The sequence below is a fragment of the Phoca vitulina genome, unplaced genomic scaffold (assembly GCF_004348235.1).
Source record: "Phoca vitulina isolate PV1807 unplaced genomic scaffold, GSC_HSeal_1.0 scaffold46, whole genome shotgun sequence".
NCBI classification, from domain to species: Eukaryota; Metazoa; Chordata; class Mammalia; order Carnivora; family Phocidae; genus Phoca; species Phoca vitulina.
Genome location: NW_022589749.1, coordinates 9,247,590 through 9,273,293, shown reverse-complemented (window position 1 = coordinate 9,273,293; position 25,704 = coordinate 9,247,590). Strand labels below are relative to the sequence as shown.

Here is a 25,704-nt window from a genome sequence, read left to right as displayed (position 1 = left end):
GTGTTTAACCACTTGTTTATACCTGTTCAATTTCTCTTACTGAGGTTTCAGAGACTGATGTCTATCATGAGCAAAAGCATGCTCCAGTTGTAAGATATCACAAAAATAATTATCCCAGTCTTGTAATTATAAACTTTTTTTTCCCATAAACCATTTTCCCATCAGTAGAAATTAAGTACTGTACACAGACATGCTCCTGACTCCTCAAGAAATTTGTGCTACATAAAATAAGGCACTAGGGCCATCTTTCTTAGGCAATGTCTTGGAGACCAAGTGTAGAAAGAACCCAGAGCGTGAATGGAGCCCCTCAGGGAGTGTTTAATGAATGAATAAATCAAAGAAACTCCTCCATTTGTCTGAATCTCTACAGATAAGAGAATCAGCAGGTTTGCTGCCCGGTTCTCTAACCACACGGAGAAGACCCTAAGGCTCACCTCTTCTGTCTTAAACACAAGAGGGTTAGTAAAACAACAACTGGTCAAGTAAGGGCATCAGGTTCTTCCTAAGAGCTGTTCTGCTTCCATACAAGGCATTTTCATTTCAAGCTGAAGTCAGTCCTCGTTTGTGTGTTCTGTATTTGCAAATTCACCTACTCACTAAAATTTATTTATGACCCCAAAATCAACCCTCATGGCACTTTCATGATCATTTGCAGACATGTGCACGTGCAGAGTGGCAAAAATTTGACTTTCCCTGTGTGCACATTCCTGCCGAGGTCGAGCGAGGACATGCTCTGCCTTCTTGTTTCAGCTCTCAAACTGTAAACAAGTATCCTTTTCAGGGTCTGTTTAGTGCCATGTTGTTCACGTTTTTGAGGTGCTCTCTGTTGATGATGGCAGTATTTAAACTAGCCGCAAATACGCTACTGAAATGCTGTCTAGCATTCCTAAGTGTGAGAAGGCCATGAAGTACCTTCCAGAGAATATACCTGAGTTAGATAAACTTCATCCAGGCATGCGTTCCAGAGCTATTGGCTGTGCATCAATGCTAATGAATCAACATTATGTATTAAACACGGTGTCTTCAAACAAAAACACACATAAAACAAGGTTATGTATTGATCTGTTGAAACTGTTCTGATCCGAGGCTGGCAGGAACCCAATCCTGTATTTCTCCTAGGAGCAATGATTTTGTATTCACTAACTGAGGTCTGCGGAGACTTTATGGAACGTAACTGCCAGGAATAAATGAGAACTGGCTTTATTGTTTGATAACTTTGATTTATGAGAAAGAGTTTGCAGACAGAATAATCTCTCTTTGTATTCATCCATCTCATCTTTTTTTTCTTTTTTTTGGCATGCCCTCTTAAAAATAAATTTCTGTAAATCGTACCAAGAGTGAAGAAAGGAAGCAGAAGAAACACCATAAGGTGCTCACTGAGGGCAGATTACATGGGTGTCAAATGCAGAAGTTGCTGTAGGAGACAGGACCCGAGGTCCACCTCAGATGCGACAGCTCCAGGCAAGCAGGCAAGATAAACGGTTTCCCCCAACACCTGCCTCACCGCCTTTCTACTGGCTCTGAAACATCTAAATACCCAGATTGTGTTGTTACTCTGAAAGCTGGGTAGACTAAAAAGGAGCCACTCATGTTCAACTATTTATTACATCAGTCCAAAGTAACTTCCATTCTTTGTCATAAGCACACATAGCTTAGTAAAGCCATCACTTTTTGGGGTATTTTCTCAAGGTAGTCAACTTTCTTTTCCATAATATTTTATTTTGAAGAATGGTTCCATTATTTTCAGCTGACAATTCAATATGGTAAAGGACCCAAGTAAAAATGTCAAATGATTTCCCAACGGTTTAATATCAAGACATACAAAGAGTAGCCCAAAGTGACTAAGCTTACACATACTTATTTACTCTCCACAAAATCTGACACATAAAAATGCAATAGGCATACTCACTTTTTCTGTTAAACGTGGGGCACTGTAAGCAAGTATATTTCCCTCTTCATACTGATAAGTACAGAAAAAATAATCACTACTACAAAAAGACCTAGTTTCCAAAAGAAAGAACTAATATAACCACAAGATCAAAACAAATGCATCTAAACAGGGTCAGAGCTTTGCAATCTCTACAGATAAGAGAATCTGCTGCCTCCAGGAACATCTGAAAACATTCTGAAAGAGGGGCACCTGGGTGGCTCAGTCATTAAGCGTCTGCCTTCCACTCAGGTCATGATCCCGGGGTCCTGGGATCGAGCCCCACATCAAACCCCACATCAAACCCCGCATCGGGCTCCCTGCTCCGCGGGAAGCCTGCTTCTCCCTCTCCCACTTCCCCTGCTTGTGTTCCCTCTCTCGCTGTGTCTCTCTCTGTCAAATAAATAAATAAAATCTTTAAAAAAAAAAAAACATTCTGAAAGAAAAGCAAGTACGTAAAAAAATGCCATAAATGACTGACTTTAAATGGTAGTAAATGCAAATCTGATTGCCACATTTATAAGGCATTAAAGCTACAATAAGTACGGGAAGTAATGACCACCACTGAAAATTAGTGATTGAATCAGTGTTTTTGTTTTGCTTTTTTAATTGAGGTAAAATTCACATAACATAAAATTAAACCATTAATCATTTTATTATTTTTAAAAGATTTTATTTTTTTTACATTTTTTAAAATTTAAATTCAAGTAATTATAAAGATTTTACTTTTAAGTATCTCTACACCCAACATGGGGCCTGAACTCACAACTCCAAGATCAGGAGTCACATGCTCCGCCGACTGAGACAGCCAGATGCCCCAACCATTAATCATTTTAAAGTGTACAATTCTGGGCGCCTGGGTGGCTCAGTTGGTTAAGCGACTGCCTTCGGCTCAGGTCATGGTCCTGGAGTCCCGGGATCGAGTCCCGCATCGGGCTTCCTGCTCAGCAGGGAGTCTGCTTCTCCCTCTGACCCTCCTCCCTCTCATATGCTCTCTCTCTCTCTCATTCTCGCTCTCTCAAATAAATAAATAAAATCTTTAAAAAAAAAATAAATAAATAAATAAAGTGTACAATTCAGGGACATTTAGTACATTAATAATGCTGTGCAACCATCCCCTCTGTCTAGTTCCAGGACATTTTCATCACCCCAAAAGGAAGCCCCCTCTCCATTAAGCTGTCATGTGTACCCCTCCCCCAGCCCCCGACAACCACCATTCTGCACTTTGTCTCATGGATCCTCCTATTCTGGACATTTCATATCAATGGAATCATACAGCATGGGGCTTGTCATGTCTGGCTTCTTTCATTTACCATGATGTTTACGAGGTTCACCCACATTGTAGTGGGTGTTAGTGCCTTGTTCCTTTTTACGGCTCAATCATAGTTCATTGTGTGGATGGACCACACTTTGTTTATGCATTCATTAGCTGGTGGACACTTGGTTTGCTTCTACCTTTTGGTTATTGCAAAGAATACTGCTGCTATGAACACTTGTATGTATGTATTTGTTTGAATGCCTGTTTTAAATTCTTTTGGATTTAGGAATTGCTGGGTCATATGGTAATTTTATGTTTAACCCTGATTTTTTTTTAATCTCATGATTCTGCCCTGTGTCAGTATATATATTACTGATCTGTTTGCTAATTCCTTTCTAAAAGGGGGTAAAAGCCAAGGTCCTGAAAAACCCTGTATTTTTTAAACCTGTTAAATACATTCAAATAAGTATTTGCTTCATTATTTTAAAAAATTAAATGAAATTTAAATTATCTGCTTCTGATTTAATACACTAATTTCCAACGAGACTAAAATAAATGCTATAATTAAATCAAACCATTTTAATACATATTTATTGCTTCCTAAGTAGATACTATATTGTTACATTACCAAAACATCTGTACTCAGGGAATGAATATATACTTGTCCCTACATTTAAGACAAATCAAAATATTTCTACTTACCCACAAATAATATATTGCCTGTGTTTTACTATTGCTCACCAATTCTTTATTATTTGTTGGATTAAAAGTAAGGTAGTTCTGAAATATAAAGTATGGAAATACATTACATTACAATAAATTTTCTGTTTCTCTCTGGCTAAGCTAAATGTTAAAAATAAATAATATTTTTATTATAATAAATAGCTGAGTAGGAATATAAGACAGAAAAAAAACACGGCAGGGGCGCCTGGGTGGCTCAGTCATTAAGCGTCTGCCTTCGGCTCAGGTCATGATCCCAGGGTCCTGGGATTGAGCCCCGCATTGGGCTCCCTCCTCAGCGGGAAGCCTGCTTCTCTCTCTCTCTCACTCCCCCTGCTGGTGTTCCCTCTCTCACTGTGTCTCTCTCTGTCAAATAAATAAATAAAATCTTTAAAAAAAAAAAAGAAAAAAACACGGCATTTTGTAAGCAATAGGAATATAATTTAAACACTGAGTGTTAAAATTAATGGTCTCAAATGTGTTCCCTTTCTTATTTAGTCTTTTTTTTTTAAAGATTTTTATTTATTTATTGAGAGAGAGAGGGAATGATAGAGAGAGAGCATGAGAGGGAGGAGGGTCAGAGGGAGAAGCAGACTCCCTGCTGAGCAGGGAGCCCGATGCGGGACTCAATCCCGGGACTCCAGGATCATGACCCGAGCCGAAGGCAGTCATTTAACCAACTGAGCCACCCAGGCGCCCCCTTATTTAGTCTTATTTATTATAATTCATCATCTGTAAATTGGAACAAGCAAAAGTAGCACAATATTCACTAATAACCTTTACTCTGTGTCCTTTTGGACAAAAACTGCTGCATACACATTTCTAAATTTGACAAGGCCACAAGGTAACTTGGAATGAATGCCAAATACTGGAAAGAGTTTCTGATTCTTGCCAACATGGTGAATAGCATGGGCTGCCTGGCTCCCTTCCCAAAAATCAACCCTGCAGTAACTATGGAAGTGAGGAAACCACAAAATGCAGAAGCTGAACAACAGCAACAACAGAGTGGAGATCCCTGGGGAGACTTAGGCGCATGTCCTGCCAGGGTATGTGGGTGGGACAGGGTGGCTGCAGCCTGACGTGAAGGGCTGCAGGGGGCAGCCCCAGGAGACAGATTCTAGAAACATGTCTTAAGTTCCATTTCTGCCACCTCTACCCCATCGCCTATTCCTTGCCTACTCCAGGAATGTAAAGGACCAGTGCCAGTGTTTGAGAAGTAATTTCAGGACAGCTCAAAGGCCTGGGGGGTGGGAAGGGGTGGGGAAGGTCAGATGGAAGCAAGTGCGTGGACAAGATCTCACAAAGGCTGGAAATCAGTCGCAAATCACTGCAATCTATGATTCAATTAATCAAAGTTAATCTCTGATTAACTTTGCCAGATGCCAGCAAGAAGCAAAAGTAAGTCTTCCTCGGAGGAAGTTATCATCCTGAGCCTCAAATTATTCCTATACTTTTTAAAGTATGACATTGGGCATTCGATGAAAACATAACCAGGCATATGAAAGAGACATATCTAAATGACTGACAACTGAGGAGGGAAGCAATCATCTGAAAGAAATCCCAGGAGATGCAGGTGCAGTATTGACACACAGACTTGACAATAACTGTGGTCACGATGTGCAAGAAAGTAGAGGGCACGATGGGTAATCTCAGCAAAGAACTCTATTTTTAAAAAGAATTAAATGGAAATTCTAGATCTGAAAAAAATTATTAAAAAAAACTCAAAATAGGATTTAATAGAAAATTAAATATAGCCAAAGAAATAATTAGTCAGTATGAAGGGAAGATAAATTATAGGAGAAAATATCCAGACTGAAGGATAAAGACACAAAAGAACAGAAAATATAGACAAGACAATAAGAGACATATGGACAAGATGGGTCTAATGTACGTATAATTGGAGTTCCAGAAGGTGAGGAAAGATTTTAAAAAGGTGATAAAAGTAATGTTTAAAGAAGCAGTGGCGGAGAATTTTGCAAAACTGAGGAAAGATAAGACATCCCAAGTTCAAAGAACCCCAAAAGATGTGTTTTGGGTATTTTTTTTTTTTTTAGATTTTAATTTTTATTTATTTATCCTTTTTTGTAAGTAATCTCTATGCCCAACGTGGGCCTCAAACTCATGACCCAAGATCAAGAGTTGCATGCTCCACTGACTCAGCCAGCCAGCACCAAGTTTTGGATTTTTTTTAAATCAACAACGTATCCATATACATACAGTCATCAAAAACTGCTAACAACCAGCAGAAAATCTTAAAAGCAGCCAGAATGGAGCAGGAAGGGGAAGACACATAACTTCCAAAAAAAGGGAACAATAAGATTGACAGCTGGGGCGCCTGAGAGGCTCAGTCATTAAGCGTCTGCCTTCGGCTCAGGTCATGATTCCAGAGTCCTGGGATCGAGCCCCACATCGGGCTCCCTGCTCCGCGGGAAGCCTGCTTCTCCCTCTCCCACTCCCCCTGCTTGTGTTCCCTCTCTCGCTGTGTCTCTCTCTGTCAAATAAATAAATAAAATCTTTAAAAAAAAAAAAAAAAAAGATTGACAGTTGACTTCTCAACAGAAATGGTGTTAAGTCTGAAGACAATGGAATAACATCTTCAAAGTACTGAAATAAGAGAACTACCAACCTACAATCCTATAGTTAGGGAAAATAGCCTTCAAAAACATAGATAATTACCAAGAGAAATGAAAGCATATATCCCTACAAAGACTTGTGCATGAAATTTCATGCACCTTTGTTTTCAACAGCCACAAATAGGAAACAGTGCAAATGTCTTAACAGTGAATAAAGAAATTGTGACATATCCATTCAATGCATGGCTATTCAGCATTAACATTATAAAGGACACATAAAGAATAATAAGAAGGAACAAACTATTGCTCCATACATGGATGAATCTCAAAAATTAAACTGAATGAAAGAAGCCAGAGCCCTCCACAAAAAGAGTCCATTCTGTAAAATTCTGTAAAATTCTAGGGTATGCAAACTAATAAACATTAATAAACAGGACGGTAGATGTTGGGAGATGGGTGGAGGGGGAATTGAGGTTTATTCCCATCACAATGGAAAGTCACTCAAAGACTTGAAGTAAGAGGGGCGCCTGAATGGCTCAGATAGCTAAGCGTCTGCCTTCGGCTCAGGTCATGATCCCAGGGTTGTGGGATCGAGTCCCACATCAGGCTCCTGGCTCAGCAAGGAGCCTGCTTCTCCTTCTCCCTCTGCCTCTCTCCCTGCTCAGGCTCTCTCCTCTCTCTCTCTCTCTGTATCTCTGTGTCTCAGATGAATAAATAAAATCTTAAAAAAAAAAAAAAGACTTGAAGTAAGAGAGTGATATAATCCGTTTTGCTTATTTAAGAATTATCACTCTGACTGCTGCAGGAAGACTGGTAGGATTGGGACAAGAGTGAACACAGATCAGCTGGGAGGATGTTGTAGTCATGCAGGGAGCTGTGGTGGCAATAGAAACGGAGAGGGGAGGAAGGATTTCGGAATGCATCTTCAAAGTACACAGTACTTAAAAGACATAGGAATGGATGAGAACACCCAGGAAGAAGGTGTAGCAAGAAAAGGAGCTCCCACAACTCAACCCTGAGGCCTGCCAACAGTTAGAAGGTGTGCAATGAAAGAGGACAAGCAGGGTGCCCGGGTGGCTCAGTCATTAAGCATCTGCCTTCGGCTCAGGTCATGATCCTAGGGTCCTGGGATCGAGCCCCACATTGGGCTCCCTGCTCACTGGGGAGCCTGCTTCTTCCTCTGCTGCTTCCCCTACTTGTGCTCTCTCTCTCTGTCAAATAAATAAATAAAATCTTTAAAAAAAGAAAGAAAGAAAGAAGGAGGACAAGCCCACAAAGGATCCCAGGAAAGGTCAGTGAGCCAGCAGGAAAGGTGTCTTGAACCCCCACTGGGAGGGGTGCTACTGAGGATTTAATAGTGCTCATTGACTTGGAAACACCACCGACCGACCGTGATAAACACAGATTTGGTAGAGCCATGGGTGGGTGGAAGACAGATCAAAAGAACCAAAATGTTCATCATTAGTAGGATAAATGAGCTGTATTATACTCAAACAAGGAGAGACTATATAGCGGTGAAAATTAATGAATTATAGCTCAATAATCAACATGGATGAATCTCAGAAACAAGGGGGAGAAAATGAAGCAATTATGACTCCAAATATGTAACAAACAAAACAGGTAAAACAAAATAGGATAGTACTGATGGAGGGGTGCCTGGCTGCTCAGTCAGTAGAGTGTGCAGCTCTTGATCTCGGGGTCTTGAATTCCAGCCCTATGTTGGGTATGGAGCCTACTTAAAAAAAGGTGGGGGTGGCGCCTGGGTGGCTCAGTTGGTTAAGTATTCAACTCTTGATTTGGGCTCAGGTCATGATCTCGGAGTCCTGAGATCAAGCCCCATGTCGGGCTCTGCACGCAGTGTGGAGTCTGCTTGAGATCCTCTCTCTCCCTCTCTTTCTGCCCCTCCCGGGTCACGCACACACACACACACACATGCTCTCTCTCTCTCTCTCTCTCTCACTCAAAAAAAAAAAAAAAAAAAGAGAGAGTACTGAGGGATACATACATTGCTAGAGAAAAGTATAAAGGAAAGCAAGAGAATATGTAACAAAATCTGGGACACTGGTTAACTTTAGAAAGCAAGGTTGGGGATGAGATTGGGGAAGGAGGACAAAGGGACTTCTAGGGTTTGGGTGATGCTCTTTCTTGACCTGACAGTAAACACACAGGTACATTCTGTTTTGTCCTTAAAATGTACACAGGTACATTCTGTCTGTCCTTAAAATGTACACATTTTACATGTATGCCTTATTAAGCAATGAAAATACAAAGAGATCAAATATTTTGTGCACAAAAAAGCAAGAGATGATGAAGTAAGGAACTGGGTATAGACAGCTCTTCAGAGATGTGTTACTATGAAGAGGCGCAGAGAGCAAGAACTGAAAGGAGATGCGCCGTCAATGGCGTTCTCCAAAAATGGGTGACACGAAAGCATGTGCATCTGCGGAGGGGATAACCATCCAGTAGAGGGAGAGCTGATCACTGCGGGAGAGGACCTTGAGCACGTGAGAGGGATGGCATCTCGTGCCCTGGCCTCTCCAACACTTAGAGGGGCAAGACACGGTGGTGAGGTTGAAAGCAGGCTGTAGGCCTGGGAGTGAGAACAGGCCAGTGTTTGTATCCGATGGCCTCCGTTCTCTCAACGCAAAATGAGAGAGGTCATCAGCCGAGAGTAAGAGGAAGGGCTGGGGAGCTTGGAGGAGGTGAGACAGTTGTCTCTAGAAACGAAACAGCCAGCCTATCAGAAAGCCAGGCCATGCTGAGCGCTCACTCGCCCTTTGTGACTCAAGGCCAAATGGAGGGATTCGGTGCAGCCGGGTGGGCAGGAGGGCAGGCAGGCTGACGGCAGAGCCCTTCCAGACTTGGAGCCTTGCACTGCTGCCCAACAGCACGTTCCGTCGTGACGGAGACGTTCGCTCATCTGTTCAGTCAAACATGGCGGCCACTAGGGTGGCTGGTGAGTACTTGAAATGTAGTGATGTTGAGGAAATGAATTTGTAGTTTTATCTCACTTTAACTGATTTAAATCTAAGTAGCCACATGTATTCTGCAAAGTTTCATGACACAAAATCACATAAAAATGAGTTGAGTTTCTATATACTAACAATGAACAATCCAAGAAGAAAATTAAGAACACGAATCCACTTATGATAGCATAAAAATACCTAGGAATAAATCTTAGGTGAAAGATTTGTACACTGCAAGCTACCCTGCTGAAGGAAATTCAAGAAGACATAAGTAAATGGAAAGACGGCCTGTGCCCGGGGATTGTTAAGAGGACAACTACCCAAAGCAACCCGTAGATTCAATGCAATCTCTAGCAAAATCCCAGAGGGGCTTTTTGCAGCAATAGAAAAACTCACTATGGCTGGTGGCTACTGTATCGGCTCAGCTTACAAAAGCTGTGAGGAAATTTCTTTCAGAGACCTAGACCTCTGACTGGGTTCTAGGTCCAGCATCCAGCTATGTACTTTCCACAGTGTCTGGCGCATAGTAGGTACTCAGCAAGCGTAGGATGAAGGGTGCAAGGATGAGTAAGACGATGCAGAACAGCAGAGTCAACTTTGTGGGTGTCCTTGGGAAGTCACTTCAAGCAAATTGAGACTAATAATTTCTGGATATTATGAGTAGTCTAGAATAGGAAAGGCTGCTGGACCATGACTTTAGACAAATTATCTAGTAATTAATAGTAGCATTCCACAGATGTTACTAAGTAACTCCTTCTCAGCATGTTTGCACGGATTGCTTGAGATACTTTATGTAAAGAACTTAGCAGCATCTGGCATATAAATGCTTAAAAAAATATTGCTAACTATCATCAAGATTAAAATGAGATCAAGGAGGGCGCCTGGGTGGCTCAGTTGGTTAAGCGACTGCCTTCGGCTCAGGTCATGATCCTGGAGTCCCTGGATTGAGTCCCGCATCGGGCTCCCTGCTCGGCAGGGAGTCTGCTTCTCCCTCTGACCCTCCCCCCTCTCGTGTGCTCTCTCTCTCTCTCTCTCTCATTCTGTCTCAACTAAATAAATAAAATCTTTAAAAAAAAAAATGAGATCAAGGATATGAAAGTGGTTTTTTACAAACTCTAGTGTACCATAACCAAACTCCAGCAAAACCAAAAGTAGGTTTGGACCTGGGCTCAGTGTAACTGTAGACATATCTTTACAGACTCATAAGGAGCTCACCTGAACACCATACTCTTTGGGAAGGTTGAGCGTACACGCTGGCGTTTCCACTGCTAAAGTCCACCTCCAGATGCAAACTTTCTGTGAGTGACAGCAGATAGAGGAGAATGAGAAGGTTCCTGAAGGCTGCTGAAGTACCCTACACCTCTCGTGCTAACCCTGTAACTTCGGCTCACGGAGCACGGCACCGTGAGCTAAGCCCCATGGAGAGAGCCCCCGACAAGGGGCCATGGGGTCCGGTCGTTCCCCGAGAGCATCACAGATGCCACGTGGCCTGAGCAGAGCTGCTCACCAGGACACACTCGACAGGCTGGCCAGCCCGCTGAGGCTGACTCCAAGGGCCCCGTACCTGGATTTCAGCATCTGAGATGGTTGCCAGATACTTGGCGTCCCGGGTGATGGCTATGGCCCCAATGCCGTTGCCGTCTGGGCAGCTGTCAAATATCGTGTGCACAGGAATGCTGCAGAACAGGGCAGGGGAACACCCATTTTTGGGGTCTGCCTTGCCTCCCAGACAGACTCACTTCAAAAGCCTAACGGCTATGGAGGAACCAAACATGGTCCATCCATACAATGGACTATGATTCAGCCGTACAAAGGAATGAAGCGCGGACCCCTGCTGTACCAGGGGTGGACCCCGAAAACATCACGTGAAGTGAGAGAAGACTGGCACAAAGACCACATGTTGTATGAGTCCATTGATAAGAAAAGTCCAGAATTAGGAAATCCATAGGGACAGAACGCAGATTGGTGGCTGCCAAGGGGAATGGGAGTGACAGCTGATGGTTTTGGGTTTTCCTTTTGGAGGGTTGAAAATATTTTGGAACCAGGGGCGCCTGGTTGGCTCAGTTGGTGGAGCATGCAACTCCTGATCTCAGGGTTGTGAGTTCGAGCCCCACGCTGGGCATAGAGATTACTTTAAAATCTTTTTTTAAAAAAGCAGTTGGAATACAGGTGGTGATCGCACAACACTGTAAATGTGCTAAATGCCATTGAACTGCATACTTTACAATAGTGAATTTTACATTATGTGAATTTTACCTCAATTAAAAAAAAAAAAAACTAACTCAGCATAAGCAAACGTGCTATTTGTTCTCTTCATGAAGTCAGCCATCACTCACTATTGAGTGCTGATTCCGTGCCAGGCACAAGGATGGAAATATGAAAAAAGATGCCTGGGACAATACCCCAGCTCTCAGGAAAACAAGCGCCCTCCCACCTAAGCGGGAATATAAATAAGCCCAAGCTTTCTAGACAGCAACTTAGCTGCATCTATTAAAATGTTAAATGTACATACCCTATGACCCAACAATTCCTCTTATACAGCATTTTCCCAGAAAAACAATAGCAAAAGTAAACAGATAGATATAAATTCATGTTCACTGTGGCACTGCTTTAATGGAAAAAAATCTGGAAACAACACAAATATCCATGCATGTGGGAACTGTTAAAAAATATCATGACATAACCATATAATGAAAAACTAGGCTATTTTCAAAAAGAATGAGGTAGATGTGGGAAGGTGACCAAAATTTTGTGAAAAAAGCAAACTGCAAAACAGTGTAGGTAGCATCATCCTGAGTGAGGGAGAGAGAGTGCATGCATTTCTGTGCACAGAAGAGTCTAGAGGACGGGACTCCAAACTAAACAAGGGTGACTCTGGAGACGTGTTTGGGTGAGGAGGGACTTTCATTTTTTTTTCCCTCATCCACTTCTGTACTGTGTCACTGGCAAGACTGTAGACCGTAAGAAGCAGGCAAAGCCTTGTCACATGCAGAATTAAATTAGATATTTAAGTATCTAAGAGAGCCCAAGAGATGCAGGAGACAGCAGAAGCAAGGATGGGAGCGATGGGGTGAGCGGCAGCATGGGGGACGGGGAGTCCCCGACCTGCACTGGCAGTGAAGGGCCGGTGGTAGGAAGTCCTAACCCACATACATGGGCTGGTGGTTCCCCACCGTTTTTCATTACGGAGCCCTTGCTACAGAAAACATCAACAGGCCTCAGAGGTCACTTCGGGGCCCCAACTGGCTGGGACCAAGTCTGTGCCCCAGCTGAGGACCTGGCTGGTTCTCTGTCACTTGAGAAGACCTCATCCCCCTGGGAAGTAGCCCCCAAATTCACTTGGGAAGGCAGTCTTAACACTGCTGTGAATGACACAGTGATGTCCTTAGTGGGGAAAAGCATCTTATCCCTGTGGATATTCAGAATTAAATATAGAGACGGTGATGTCAGTTGAGCCTGTACTATAAACGTATTGGTGGGAAGAGAATTTGTTTATTTTGTTTAGGAATGGGTGATGTTTAAGAGAATTTAACATATTAGAGCCTCTGATGGATTAGATTTGTGATTCTAATTTAAAGCCTGTAGTTGATTTAGACTTGTGATTTTAAATTCAAATCACATTGGTTTATAAACAATATTAGAATACTTATGAGAACTTAAGATTTGCCATAGTTATGTCTAATTTATTAGATTTACAAGAATTACTTAAGTATGGGTGAAGGGTTTATTTTTTAATCAGACTACTAAAGACCTTAAAGATAAAACCAAATATATTCAATTTCTAAGTGCAGTTTAAAAATGTTTAAAAGGAATTAATAATCAAATCTATGAGTGGGGCCAAACATTAATCAAAACCCCCTTAAAGGCAATTGCAAAAATACGCTAGATTTATAAAAGGAGTAAGATTTATAAGTTGAATGAAAAGCTTAAGGAAAAACTATGGTTCTTATAACTTCAATAAAGTGAATATTCATTCTAAAACCAAATAATCTTTTCTGGGTCCCAAAGTCATCATTTACTATATCATAAAATTATATGGACATATTGAATTGTTAACCACAGAGGCACTTTGTAATTAAAAAGAAAAAATCACCGCCAGGGTCACCCCCCCCCCCCATCTAGTGGGGGAGACAGCTTTTCAAGCAAGAAAAAAGCAAAGAATAAACAGTTTTTAGGGGGCCAGCCATGCCTGGGGAAGGGCGCTATCAGCAACAGCCTCAGAGAAGAGACACGCGTGAGGGGCCCGCCCTTCCTGCCTGCGGATTCTCGGTCACAGGATGTAACAACTTTCCCTCGTGTGTAAGTCGGATGTCCCAGTACTTGCAGCTGGAAACATGTGACAGCCACAGGTGACAGCTAGTCACGCAGAGGGGGAATTTCACTTTCTGGGGGACGAGTTCCTGTGGCTATGATGCAAGATGCATTTTCCCTCTAACACAGGCTGGGTTGGCAAGAGGCAGCCTCTGAAGGGTGTTCAGCAGGGAAGCAACACAATCAGATTTTGTGTTTGGGAGATCACACTCAAAAGGCTGTGGAGAAAAACCACGTGATGCTACATGATGATGTTCACGTATCTGTATTTAAGACAACAGCAAATATTCTGGAAGGAAACACACCAAATTGACTACCTCTAGGAAGAAGACAAAGATTGGAGATGGTGGCCAAAGGAGACATTAGCTTTCAATTAAGAGATTATTAAAAATCAACAGATAAGTAGATAAGCAAAATTGGTATATCCATGCACCAGAATCTTGAAAAGAAAGGAAGAACTGATTCATATGCTACAACACAGGAGAACTCTGAAAACATTATGCTGAGAGAAAAACCAGACACAAAAAGCCACATATGATTTACGGACATAAAATGACAACAGGCAAACCCAGAGAGACAGAAAGTAGATGAGGGACTGAGGGGAGGGAGAGTGGGGAGCTCACTGGCACAGAGTTTCTGTTTGGGGTGATGAAAATGTTCTGGAAATAGTGCCGATGGTTGCACAACATTGTGAATGTAATTAATGCCACTGAATTATGTTTAAAAATCGTGAAGATGGGGCACTGGGGTGGCTCAGTCAGTAAAGCAGCTGGCTCTTGGTTTCGGTGCAGGTCATGATCTCAAGGGTCCTGGGATTGAGCCCAGCATCGGGCTCTGTACTCAGCGAGGAGTCTGCTTGAGGATTCTCCCTCCCTCTCCCTCTGCCCATCTCCCTACTCACGCTCTCTTGCTCTTAAATAAATAAATATATATATATCTTTTTTTTAAATTGTGAAGATGGTCAATTTTATGTTATGGGTATTCTACTACAATAAAACAAAATCCCCATTCTGGAGGCTGGGCTTCAGAGTGAAGCTGCAGAGAAGGAAGCCAGCCATGCGAGAGCCCGGATGACACCAGGTGGGGCAGGGGCAGTGGAGGTGGGTTCAGAAGTCATCTGGGAGGAGATGCAACAGGGCTTTGGGACATTTTAGCAGGAGATACCCATGGGATATGCAGGTGGAATGTTCTCCAGCAGCTTCCTCATCCGAGAAAAGAGGAAATATGAGGTGGTTATGGAGATGAAGATGGTATGGTTTCAAACCCCAGGTCTGTTCCCTCCTGGCTGGAGAACAGTACCAACCGAATCCTCACCACCTCAGGCTAGAGGAAACAGAGTCTCAGAAAGTGGATGAAAACCAAGGGGACATGGTATCAGAGAAGCCAAGAAATGAAGAGTGTCAAATGCCGCCAAGATGTCCAGTAAGATAAGGACCAGGATTAGGTAACATGGCCCCAGGAGGTCGCCAGTCACCTGGGGGACCTGTATCTTAGAACATCCAACATAACTTTCCAGAACACTCGAGAGCATTAAACACAACTTCTTCCTAATCGTGCCCAACTGGACTCATCCACCCCCATGTCACCCCACCCCCCCACAACCCAACCAGGGCCTTACAATCTTATCAGTTAACCTAGCACTGCACTCTGCCTCTAGGACCGGGAACTAAGAAAACTCACGTATGAGCATCTATCACGGGCCATGTACTGTGTGCTCTCCTGGTCTTCATGACAGTCCTGTAAGGTAAGTGTAATGCGCTGAGGGCCCCCTCAAAAGTCATGTCCACCCAGAGCCTCAGAATGTGAGCGTTATATGGGAATAGGATCTTTGCCGGTGTAGTTAGTTCAGATGAGGTCATGCTGGATTAGGATGGATCCTAAATCCAATGGCTGCTGAACTCAGAGAAGACACAAAGAGACACACAGGTGAGAATGCCATGTGAAGACAGAGGCAGAGACTAGAGTGACTAGTCTGCCAGCCAAGGAATGCCAAGGACTGCCAGCCGCCACCACTGGAGCAGGTTCTCCCTCAGAGCCCCAGAAGGAACCACCCCTTCGGGCCCCTGACTTCAGACTTCCAGCCTCGTGAACTGTGAGGGAATAACTCTCTGTTATTTTAAGCCCCTCGGTGTGTGATAGTATCTTAGAGCAGCCCAAGGAAACTAAAACAGTGGGTATGATTAGCCTCCTTTTTTGTAGGTGGGGAAAGTCACTTCACTTCTCCGGGCCTCCAAGCTGGGTTAGTGTGAGTTAACCTCCCTCAGTCCCATCTACTCTGGGACACTGCCAAACCAAGTCTCTGGGCCTAAGGAGCCAAGAACTGTAAATGGGAAATTCACCAAGGGAATGTCACTTGATCAGGCCTCAAGGCAACAAGATGGCCAGCCTCCCCAGGCCGCTTCACCCTCACCCGGCATCCCGTCACTGGCTTCTGCATGCCCAGACCGGCATTACTCATTTGTTGCAGATCACTATGCTAGGTAGGAGAAAGCAGGACTGCACCAAGCCTACCCTGTGAAGGAGTCCCATATAATTATCAGGCAGTTGGGCCCTTTGTCAGCCGTGGCAATCCACCGCCTGTCTTCACTGATGCAGAGGCAGGAGATCACATTAGGGTGGCCCTGCAGAAATGCACAGAAAATGCTTTGAAACATCAAGGACAGTAGGAGAGGCTGGGGCCCCAAAGAGAGAACTAAGCTCCCTTTCCAGGTTCACCTGGCTGAAAATTCCACTCCTATGGCCTTTCCCTGGCATTTCTCCATAGCCAGTGGTTTTCAGATTTTCTCTCCCTCAAAACCCCGAAGGACAAGTCACACTCCCCACGAGGACAGGGGCTCCCTACAGGTCTAGGCATGTGCCCAACTCTGAACCCAGCTTGAAAATAAATGTTGGGGTTCTGCCCAACCGCCAGCCCCCTTGAAGCCCTGCTGGCCTCATCTCCCTAAAACAGTGTCCACATCAGGTCACTGAGCAGCTCCGGAGCAAAAGCCTCTTCACTGGTCTCTCTGCTTTCCTTCCCATCCCCCGACAATCCTTGCCCAGTAACTCAGGAACCTTCTGGAAACACAAACAAGATGGTAGTGGTCCCTGCCAGGAAATAGCCCGTTTCCTCCCTTCTTCGTCTCCCCTTGCTCACTCCGAGTCAGCCATACCGGCCTCCTTTCTGGGCCCCGTGGGCAGGCCTGCAAACCTGGAGCTCTCTGGGTCTGGAATGCTCCTCCCCAGACTGCCCCTGGCTGGTTCATTCTCCTCAGTCAGTCAGATCTTGGCACAAAGGGCACGTTTGCATTGCCAGCCCGCCCAGTCGGACGGCCATCTCTCACTCTTGATCTCTCTCCTGCAGCAGTCCACATTGCCTTTGGAGTGCTTGTTATAATTCGTAATTGTGTGGGGAGGGCAGACATGTAGGACACCAGGGAGGCACAGAGGGCACTGGAAATACATGAAGATGCTCAAGGGAGGAAGGCATAAGGACGACAACCATCCTACTCGACGCTTCCACGTCAGGGGACCTACATTCAAGACCTGGCTTCACCAGGCACCAGTGCCGCCTTGGGCAAGTCAGTTAAACTGCTCTGAGCCTCAGTCTTTTCTTCTGTAAAATGGGGATATTAACACCCACTCCTCAGCATGATTATGAGGATCAAAGCCCTTTTAAACCTGCAAAGCCCTCTAAGTGTTAAGTAGGTCCAAATCCCTGCTGAAGCCTTTTGTGTACCCCATGGTACTGTGGAGACAACATGATCTGTCCTGACCACGGTTTTACGGAAATGTAAAAATACAGATATCTTAAATTCTTGTTGCTATAAAATTAAAATCAATTGCTGTTTGTAAATTGATTCTGATTAGAAACAGAGACAATGAACAATAAAATGTGTTTCTAAAGACAAGACTTGCTATAGTTCAGGGGCACCTGGGTGACTCAGTTGGTTAAGCATCTGCCTTTGGCTGAGGTCATGATCCCTGGCTCCCTGCTCAGTGGGAAGTCTGCTTCTGCTTCTCCCTCTCCCTCTGTCCCTCCCCTTGCTTGTACTCTCTTTCTCTCAAATAAATAAATAAAATCTTAAAAAAAAAAAAAAAAAAAGACTTGCTATAGTTCAGAAGAGAGGTAGGAAAACATGATAGTGACATAATGAAGTCAGCCCTTGGAATAAAAGACAAAATGCTATATTCTAGTGAAAAACAACCTCTTTTACTTGTAATTAAAAACAACAACAACAACAACAACTTGCAGGGGCGCCCGGGCGGCTCAGTCGGTTAAGCACCTGTCTTCAGCTCGGGTCATGATCCCAGGGTCCTGTGATGGATCCCCCACATCGGGCTCCTTGCTCAGCAGGGAAGTCTGTTTCTCCCTTATGCTCTCTCTCACTCGCTCTCTCAAATAAATAAATAAAATCTTAAAAAGCAACAACAAAAACTTGCATACCTGAAGATGGTGCTGAGTATTCTTGAAAACATTGTAGATGACCGCAGTGTGAGCACATACATACAGAATAACTCTCTGGTTTTCGTCTCGAATATAGTAAACAGGAAGAGAACTGTTCCATCCGAAAGCCCAAGTCATGGTCTGGAAGACAAAGGCAAAAACCATCAAGACACTAAGTGTGCCGAGCCCAGAGCTGTGATGCCAGGCACCCTTGGCACAGTCTCTGGAGGAGAAGGATTTCACATCATCAGTCCAAAAAGGAGAAATCACTTCACGAATGTCCTCAACTGTGTGCTACGGTGCGGATGACCCTTGAAACCACCTTGCTGAGTGAAAGCAGCCAGACACACAGGGCCGCACGGTGCATGCTCAGTCAGATCCATAGAGACAGAAAGGAGCTTAGTGGCTGCTGGGGGCCTGGGGAAGGTGGGTGGGGGGTGACTGCTACGGGATATGGACTTCTCTTGTGGGGGATGGAAACGTTCTGCGATTAGACAGTGGTGATGGTTGCACAACCTTGTGAACATGCTAAAAACCAACGGATGGTATGCTTTAAAAGGGTGAATTTTACGAGGATGTGGAGAAATTGCAACCACTGTGCACTCTTGGTGGGAATGTGAAATGGTGCAGCTGCTGTGGAAAACACCATGGAGATCTCTCAAAAAACTGAAAGCAGAATTACCATATAATGCAGCAATTACACTTCTGGGTATATATCTCAAAGAACTGAAAGCAGGGTCTCAAAGAGACATTCGTATGCCCATGTTTATAGCAGCATATTTCACAGAAGCCAAAAGGTAGAAGCAACCCACGTGTCCCTCGACGGATGAATGGATAAACTCAGTCAGATCCATAGAGACAGCCTTCCATTAAGTGAAATCCACCAGTCACAAAAAGACAAATACGGTAGGATTCCACTTACATGTTCCCTAGAGGAGTCAGATCCGTAGAGATAGAAAGTAGATGGTGGTTGCCAGGGGCTGGGCTGGGGAACAGGGAGTTTTTCAATGGGTAGGGACTTTCAGTTTTGCAAGACGAGTTCCAGGCATTGGTTGCACCACAGTGTGAAATGTACTTACTACTGCGCTGTACACTTAAACATGGTCAAGATGGTAAATCTTAGGGGCGCCTGGGTGGCACAGCTGGATAAGTGACCAACTCTTGGCTTTGGCTCAGGTCCTGATCTCAGGGTCATGGGACTGAGCCCCACGTCAGGCTCCGCGCATAGGCTGCTGAAGACTCTCTCTGCCCCTTCCCACCCTCCCTTTCTCTCTCTCTTTCAAATAAATAAATAAATCTTTAAAGAAAGATGGTAAATTTTACTTTATGTGTATTTTACCATAATTTTAAGTTTTAAGAGGGTGAATTTAATGGTATGTGAATTATACCTTGCTTAAAAAAGAAAGTCAACAGTAAACAGAAGAACGTCCTATCCTTCCACTCCTCAGAACCTAGACTGCTCAGTACCTGACACAGTGAGCACTTAATAATGTGAAATTCAATTTACTTCATGAAAATATATGGAATGGACAAGTTACAGTATAGTCACTAAGGAACTTCATAAGAAAGGCAATTATTCAGCCGCGAATATTTGGTCCTCATATATCATTTTCCTTGGAAGAATAAAGCATAAAGAGATAAAATTCCCTCAGCATAATTAAAAATTCCATATTGCCAGGAATAAATCCAAAATAAAAATTTTCTGAAATGAAAAATTAGAGGTACTATAAATCTGACTACTACTTTTAATCCAATAGTAGTTTACTTATGCATATTTTTTGTGTTCAAAGTCTTTTATAAAAATCATGGATAAACAAACTGTGGATTCATACAAGGGAGTATTATTCAGCAATAAAAAGAAATGAACTAGCAAGCCAGGAAAAGACATGGAGAAATCTTAAATGCATTTTGCTAAGTGAAAGGAGCTAAGCTAAAAAGACTTCACAGTGGGGACGCCTGGGTGGCTCAGTGGGTTAAGCATCTGCCTTCGGCTCAGGTCATGATCCCAGGGTCCTGGGATACAGCCCCGCATTCCGCTCCTTGCTCAGCGGGGAGTCTGCTTATCTCTCTCTCTGCCCCTCCCCCCACTCATGTTTTCTCTCTCTCTCTTTTTGACAAATAAATAAAGTCTTAAAAAAAGACTTTACACTGTATGATTCCAACTACATGACATTTTGGAAAAGGCAAAACTATGGAGACGATAAAAAAACCAATGGTTGCCGGGGAGAGAGGGGGTGAAGGGAGGGATGGAGAGTGGGGCATGAGGGACTTGAGCGCAGTGACACTACTCTGTAGGACACTACAGTGGTGGATACACCTCGTTACACCTTAGTCAAAGCCCAGAGAATGTTACACCACGAGGAGTGACCCCTAAGGTGGATGATGGACTTCAGTTAATAATAACGATCAATATGAGCTCATCAACTGTAACAAATGTCCCACACTAATGCAAGATATTAACGAAAGGGGAACCTGGCGTTGGGGGGGGCACAAGGGAGTATATGGGAACTCTGTGCTTTTTGTTTCATTTGCTATAAATCTAAACTGCTCAAAACAATAGTCCATTTAGGGGCGTGTGGCTGGCTCAGTCAGTAAAGCATACGACTCTTGATCTCCAGAGTGTTCCAACCCCACACTGGGTGTAGAGATTACTTAAAAAAAAAAACAGTCTGGGGCCAATCAGTCAAATGTGGTAGCGTCTAAAGTGATGGCTAAGTGATCTGAGATTTTTGGTAACGAATTCACTCAGTATTAACAGAACTTCCTGGCTCAAGCAGCACTCACATTAACTGAAACCACACAGTATCAACTGCATTTGCACTAGTTTCACCATTCATGGTGAATGATCATGGAGACAGCCGTCTCTTAAAGCAATCTTCCAAAACACGAACACAAACGCTATTGTCAAAGCCAGATTGCACTACATTTGACAATCATAAGAGTCGTCCTCATAAATGCATGATACCTCGTTTTCTGGGCTGGAGACAGTATCTATGGTTATGCCCATTTACCCTGAGCACTGTGAGTTATTCCAGGCCTTTGGGATAAGGCAGGACATCCCAAAGGAAAAGGGGGATGCCGCGGGCAGAGAGAGGGCCAAGAGCACACTCCCTGAAGCACCTCTGGTGAGAACAAATCAGAAGTAACACACAGCCATCAATAATAGAGAACCGGTTGAATTTAAAATGAGGAAGTGGACCTACATGCCCAGATACAGAAAATCCTCCGAGACAGGGTAAGTGGAAAGACATTCTGCGGTAATGCAGAAGATCTTACTGGTAAAGAAAACAAAACCTAAGGCGTCATGGGGGGTGTGCACGCACACAGGAGCGCACAGACAACATGTCTGCAGATGCCTAGGAAAACGTCTGGAAAGATACACAGTTACACCAAACGGTAGTCACCTCAGGGAAATGGATTTGGTGTGGTCTGTGCAAGAAGAGGAATCTGCTTGGATTTTTTTTTATTTTTTATTTTTATTTATTTATTTTTAGAGGGGGGAGAGACAGAGGGAGAGAGAATCCCAAGCAGGTTCCATGCCCAGCGCAGAGCCGGATGCGGGGTTCCATCTCACAGCTCTGAGATCATGACCTGAGCTGAAATTAAGACTCAAACACTTAACTAACTGAGCCACCCAGGCGCCCCTGCTTTAAATTTTTTTTAAAAGAGCACCTATTAATTTTAACATAAAGAAAAAAAAACAATACAGGAATGGGGGAAAAAAAGGAAGTGTCCTCAAAGAACTAAACAAATTTGCAGGAGGAGGTGGTCTAGAAGAGTTGGGTTCTGCAGTGAGCCCAAAGCTAACAGGCGACCCAAACCCCCTGGCACAGAGGTCACTTGCTCTCATTAGTGATATCATCTGATGTCTTGTTAGCTGGCTAAACAAGACAAAGTCTTAATGGGCTCTATTAACTTATTATTATTAACTTATTCTTTCTTTCACACTTGATCTTAGCCAAAAGGCCGAGAAGCGATTATTATTCTTTCAGATTGAGCAAGCACAAACTTTGACCTTGAACTCCACTGCTCAAAGTAAACCCAATCTACAGAAAGGAGGCTGTCAGTTGTCTGCATCGCCCACTAGGCATTTTCCATCATCCTCATCGTCATTACCATCCTTGCCACCATCATCATCATCATCATCTAGATGTGAACACTCGTCAAGTGCTCACTGTGTGTCGGGAACTACATTAAACACTTTATGTACATTCAACCACTTACAAATCTTCCAAAGGCGGAATCTACAGGGGAAAAAAAAGGAGATGAATCCTAGGAAGCAATTTTCAGGAGCAGATGGAAAAAGAAGGGAAAAACCCTCCTCTTCCTTCTCTTGGTAAATGATAATATTTGTATTCCTTGCAGATGGCGCCTCCCTGGAATATTGTTGTGACAGCAAAGGCAGGTTCCTTTGGACCTCCTGGTGCTTTTCTCAGTGGCTTTCACTTTTTCCAACCTTTCACTTTCTGGTCCATTTCCGAATGGATAGTTTTAGGAGCCCGTAACGGTTTTAGGAGCTTGTAAAGAGGTATCAAGCCAGCTAAGGCAGAAGAGGTGAGGAGAGGAGAGAAAGAGGAAAGGAATGGAGGAGGAGGAGGAGGAGGAAGTGAGAGAGAAGGGGAAGGGAGGAGAGGGGGAGGGGAGGAGAGGGGGAGATGGAGCTTGAGTCTCCCACAAGAAACAGCACCCTGTGCAACAGACAAACCACGTCCGGAATGTCCTGCCTGCGGAGCAACACTGTTGGACCCAGATGCAGCGCTCCTGTCACACATGTCAGCCCAGAGTGCTGAACTGAACTTTAGAACACACGAGTCTATTATTAGTTCAAAAGGGATCTTTCTGGTGGTATTTTTTTCCCATATGCATAAAATTCCCTTATTTCACAATGCTCTCAAAGCACTGGAGGAAATTAAAAAGCATGTTACACTTACCAAAGGATACACGTTGGCACGGTCATCCTTTTGAAACAAAATGTCCTCGCTGGTAGACACCAGTGATTTCTCCGGGATCTCTGCTTTGGACTGGAATTCTTTCTCTTGTTCGTCACTTAAGTATGATAATCTTTTCTCTTCTCTCCTTTCTCGTCCCAATTCATCTTGGGGCATCTGGTCGATTTTCTCCCTGAGCTCGCTTGAGGACTGTGTTTCAGGGAAACTAATATCTTGTTCCTCAGAAAGGGTTTGATCCAAATCAAGAAATCTTAGTTCTGAGCTCAAGTCTCTTAAAAGCTCATTTGTTTCCGAATGCTCTGATTCTAATGCATGCTTTGACTCGCTAAGGGTTCTCTTAAAAAAGAAATAAAAGAAGATTGTGATTCCAAATACAGTGTGTAGCTGCTTCATTTCCTCCTTTACTTTCCTTTCTGTTCCTATTCAGCCAGCCTTAGTGTTCGCCTCACATTGAAACTATGAAGTGTTTTAAAAAGGAGTCTGGGGAGCACCTGGGTGGCTCAGTTGGTTATCTGCCTTTGGCTCAGGTCATGATCCTGGGATCCTGTGATGGAGCCCCACATTGGGCTCCCTCCTCAGTGGGGAGCCCGCTTCTTCCTCTCCCACTCCCCCTGCTTGTGCGCTCTCTCACTCGCTCTCTCTCTCTGTCAAATAAATAAATAAAATCTTAAAAAGTAACAATGATTAAAAAAAATAAAAAGGAGCCTGGGACACTTTGTACTTAAATAGCATGAATCATGGGTGTGCCCGGTATATTCTTGGCTTACTAGCAGAACCACACAGCAAAACCATTCTTCTAAGTGGCACTGGTTGTCTCCAAGGATGGACGAGTCACAGAGTCACTTCTCCTTGGACCACAGCTGAGTCCTCCTTCAGGAGGAGGGCCCACATTACTACGATCACGCTGACTCTGTTCTTAGACAAGCACACTCTAACTAACCCCTAGGAGCTCTTTATGTCAGCTCCGCTGCACACCTCCTCCAGGAAGCTTTCCTTGACCATCCTCCTAGCTGGGCTAAGTCCTTGTTTTTTGTTTTTTTAAATATCTTCCATGCATCTCTCAATCACTGCGCTTAGCATATTGTTTTATGGTGTTCAGGTATCAGTCTGCCTCCCTACACACCCTAGAGCTCCTTAAGTGAATGGATTGTATCTTATTTGTATTATCCCCATAGCCTGGCATATGGTAAGCATTCAATGATTCTGAATAAATGAATGAATGACTTAAAATTACTACTTACTAGGGAAGTTCCTGACATGACTGACTGGGAATCAGTCAATGTAAGTCTCTTCAAACTGGTCATGGACTTGGTGACTTCTGGAGGCTTCACTGTGGTTTCTTCCTGTCCCGCAGCCCCCTCCTCCTGTGCTGCTCCGGGCTTTTCCTCTGTTTCTTCTCTGACGGCCTCCTCCTCCCCCCCATATTCTTCCCCCTCTTCCTCCTCCTCCCCTTCGTCTTCCTCTTCCCATTCCTCCCCTTCTTCCTCCTCCTCCCCTTTTTCTTCCACTCCTTCCTCCTTCTCCCATTCCTCCTCCTCCCCCTCTTGTCCTTTCTTCTCTTTCTCCTCTACTCCTCCCCCCTCCTCCCCTGGCTCCTCTTCCTCCACTCTTTCCTCCTCCTCCGCTTCCCCTTCCTCCTCATCCTCCCATTCTTCCCCTTCCTCCCCTCCTTCCTCCCCCTCCTCCCCCTCTTCCCCTTCTTCCTCCCTTTCCTCCCCCTCCTCCCTTTTCCCTCCCCTCCTCCCCTCCTCCCTTTCTTCGTCCCCCACCTCCTTTTCCCCTTCCTCCCCCTCCTCCCCTTTCTCCTCCACTCCTTCCTTCTCTTCCTCTTCCTCTCTCCCTTCCTCCTCTCCTTCCTCTTCCTCCTCCTCTTGCTCCCCCTCCTGCTGAGGCTCTTTCCGTACTAATATGTCATCTTCTTTTAATTCCTGTTGCATACTTTCCACCTCTCTATAATATTGGTTATACTCTTCTTCCATTTCTGTTTCTCCATCTTCTTCTGCTTCTTCTAGTGGGGACTCCCCTGCATCTGACATTCTTCTTTGTGGAGTTTCCTTTAGAGAAATTTTGACCATAACAATCAGTAGTTCCCTCTGTTTCCCATTTTAATTTCCTGGTGCACTAACCTATCGATGAAGTGTGCAATACCAGCTCTGGTTCCTTTCCACAGGAATGAAAGGAATCTCATACTTCTGGGAAAGCCTGTCCCAAATCTAAAGCATATTGATGCCGGGGCCTCTCATCTTTCTAGGAATAACTTTAGAGCATTGTAACTCACTTTATGTATATTCATATTCCCACAGGCAGCAAACTGACAACCCAGGCATTAACAACAATTCTAATAATGTAAATAAGGGCAGAAGCAGTGGCTTAGTGGTTAAAAGTATGGGCTTTGCAGTCGGCCTCTCCTAGCACTGAATCCTGGTTCCACCACCTGCTTGCTCTGTGACCTTGGGCAAGTCACTGTACCCCCTCAGAGTCCAAATTCGCTCACAGGCAGAATAAAAATGAGAACCCTAAATTCTGGGGTTGAGATGACACGTAAAATGCTCAACGCAGCTGCCGCAGAGGGCT

General features: G+C 44.0%; 1 protein-coding gene across 2 annotated transcripts in view; it reads right to left on the bottom strand.

The window, feature by feature from the left end:
• Positions 1-25,271, bottom strand: part of WDR66 (WD repeat domain 66) — a 67,245-nt gene extending 41,974 nt beyond the window's left edge. The window contains exons 1-9 of one of the 2 annotated variants that reach the window (XM_032431383.1): positions 24,900-25,271; positions 24,372-24,542; positions 23,113-23,466; positions 18,182-18,322; positions 16,267-16,376; positions 11,009-11,120; positions 10,660-10,740; positions 3,888-3,965; positions 1,910-1,960 (exon numbers count right to left, since the gene is read on the bottom strand). In XM_032431383.1, coding sequence (XP_032287274.1) covers positions 1,910-1,960; positions 3,888-3,965; positions 10,660-10,740; positions 11,009-11,120; positions 16,267-16,376; positions 18,182-18,322; positions 23,113-23,466; positions 24,372-24,542; positions 24,900-25,205 — 1,404 coding nt within the window. In that variant the 5' untranslated portion in view covers positions 25,206-25,271. Of the gene's footprint in view, positions 1-1,909; positions 1,961-3,887; positions 3,966-10,659; positions 10,741-11,008; positions 11,121-16,266; positions 16,377-18,181; positions 18,323-23,112; positions 23,467-24,371; positions 24,543-24,899 lie in introns of those variants that run through there. The other variant, XM_032431382.1, reaches the window with a different exon arrangement.
• Between the last annotated feature and the right edge of the window lie 433 nt (positions 25,272-25,704).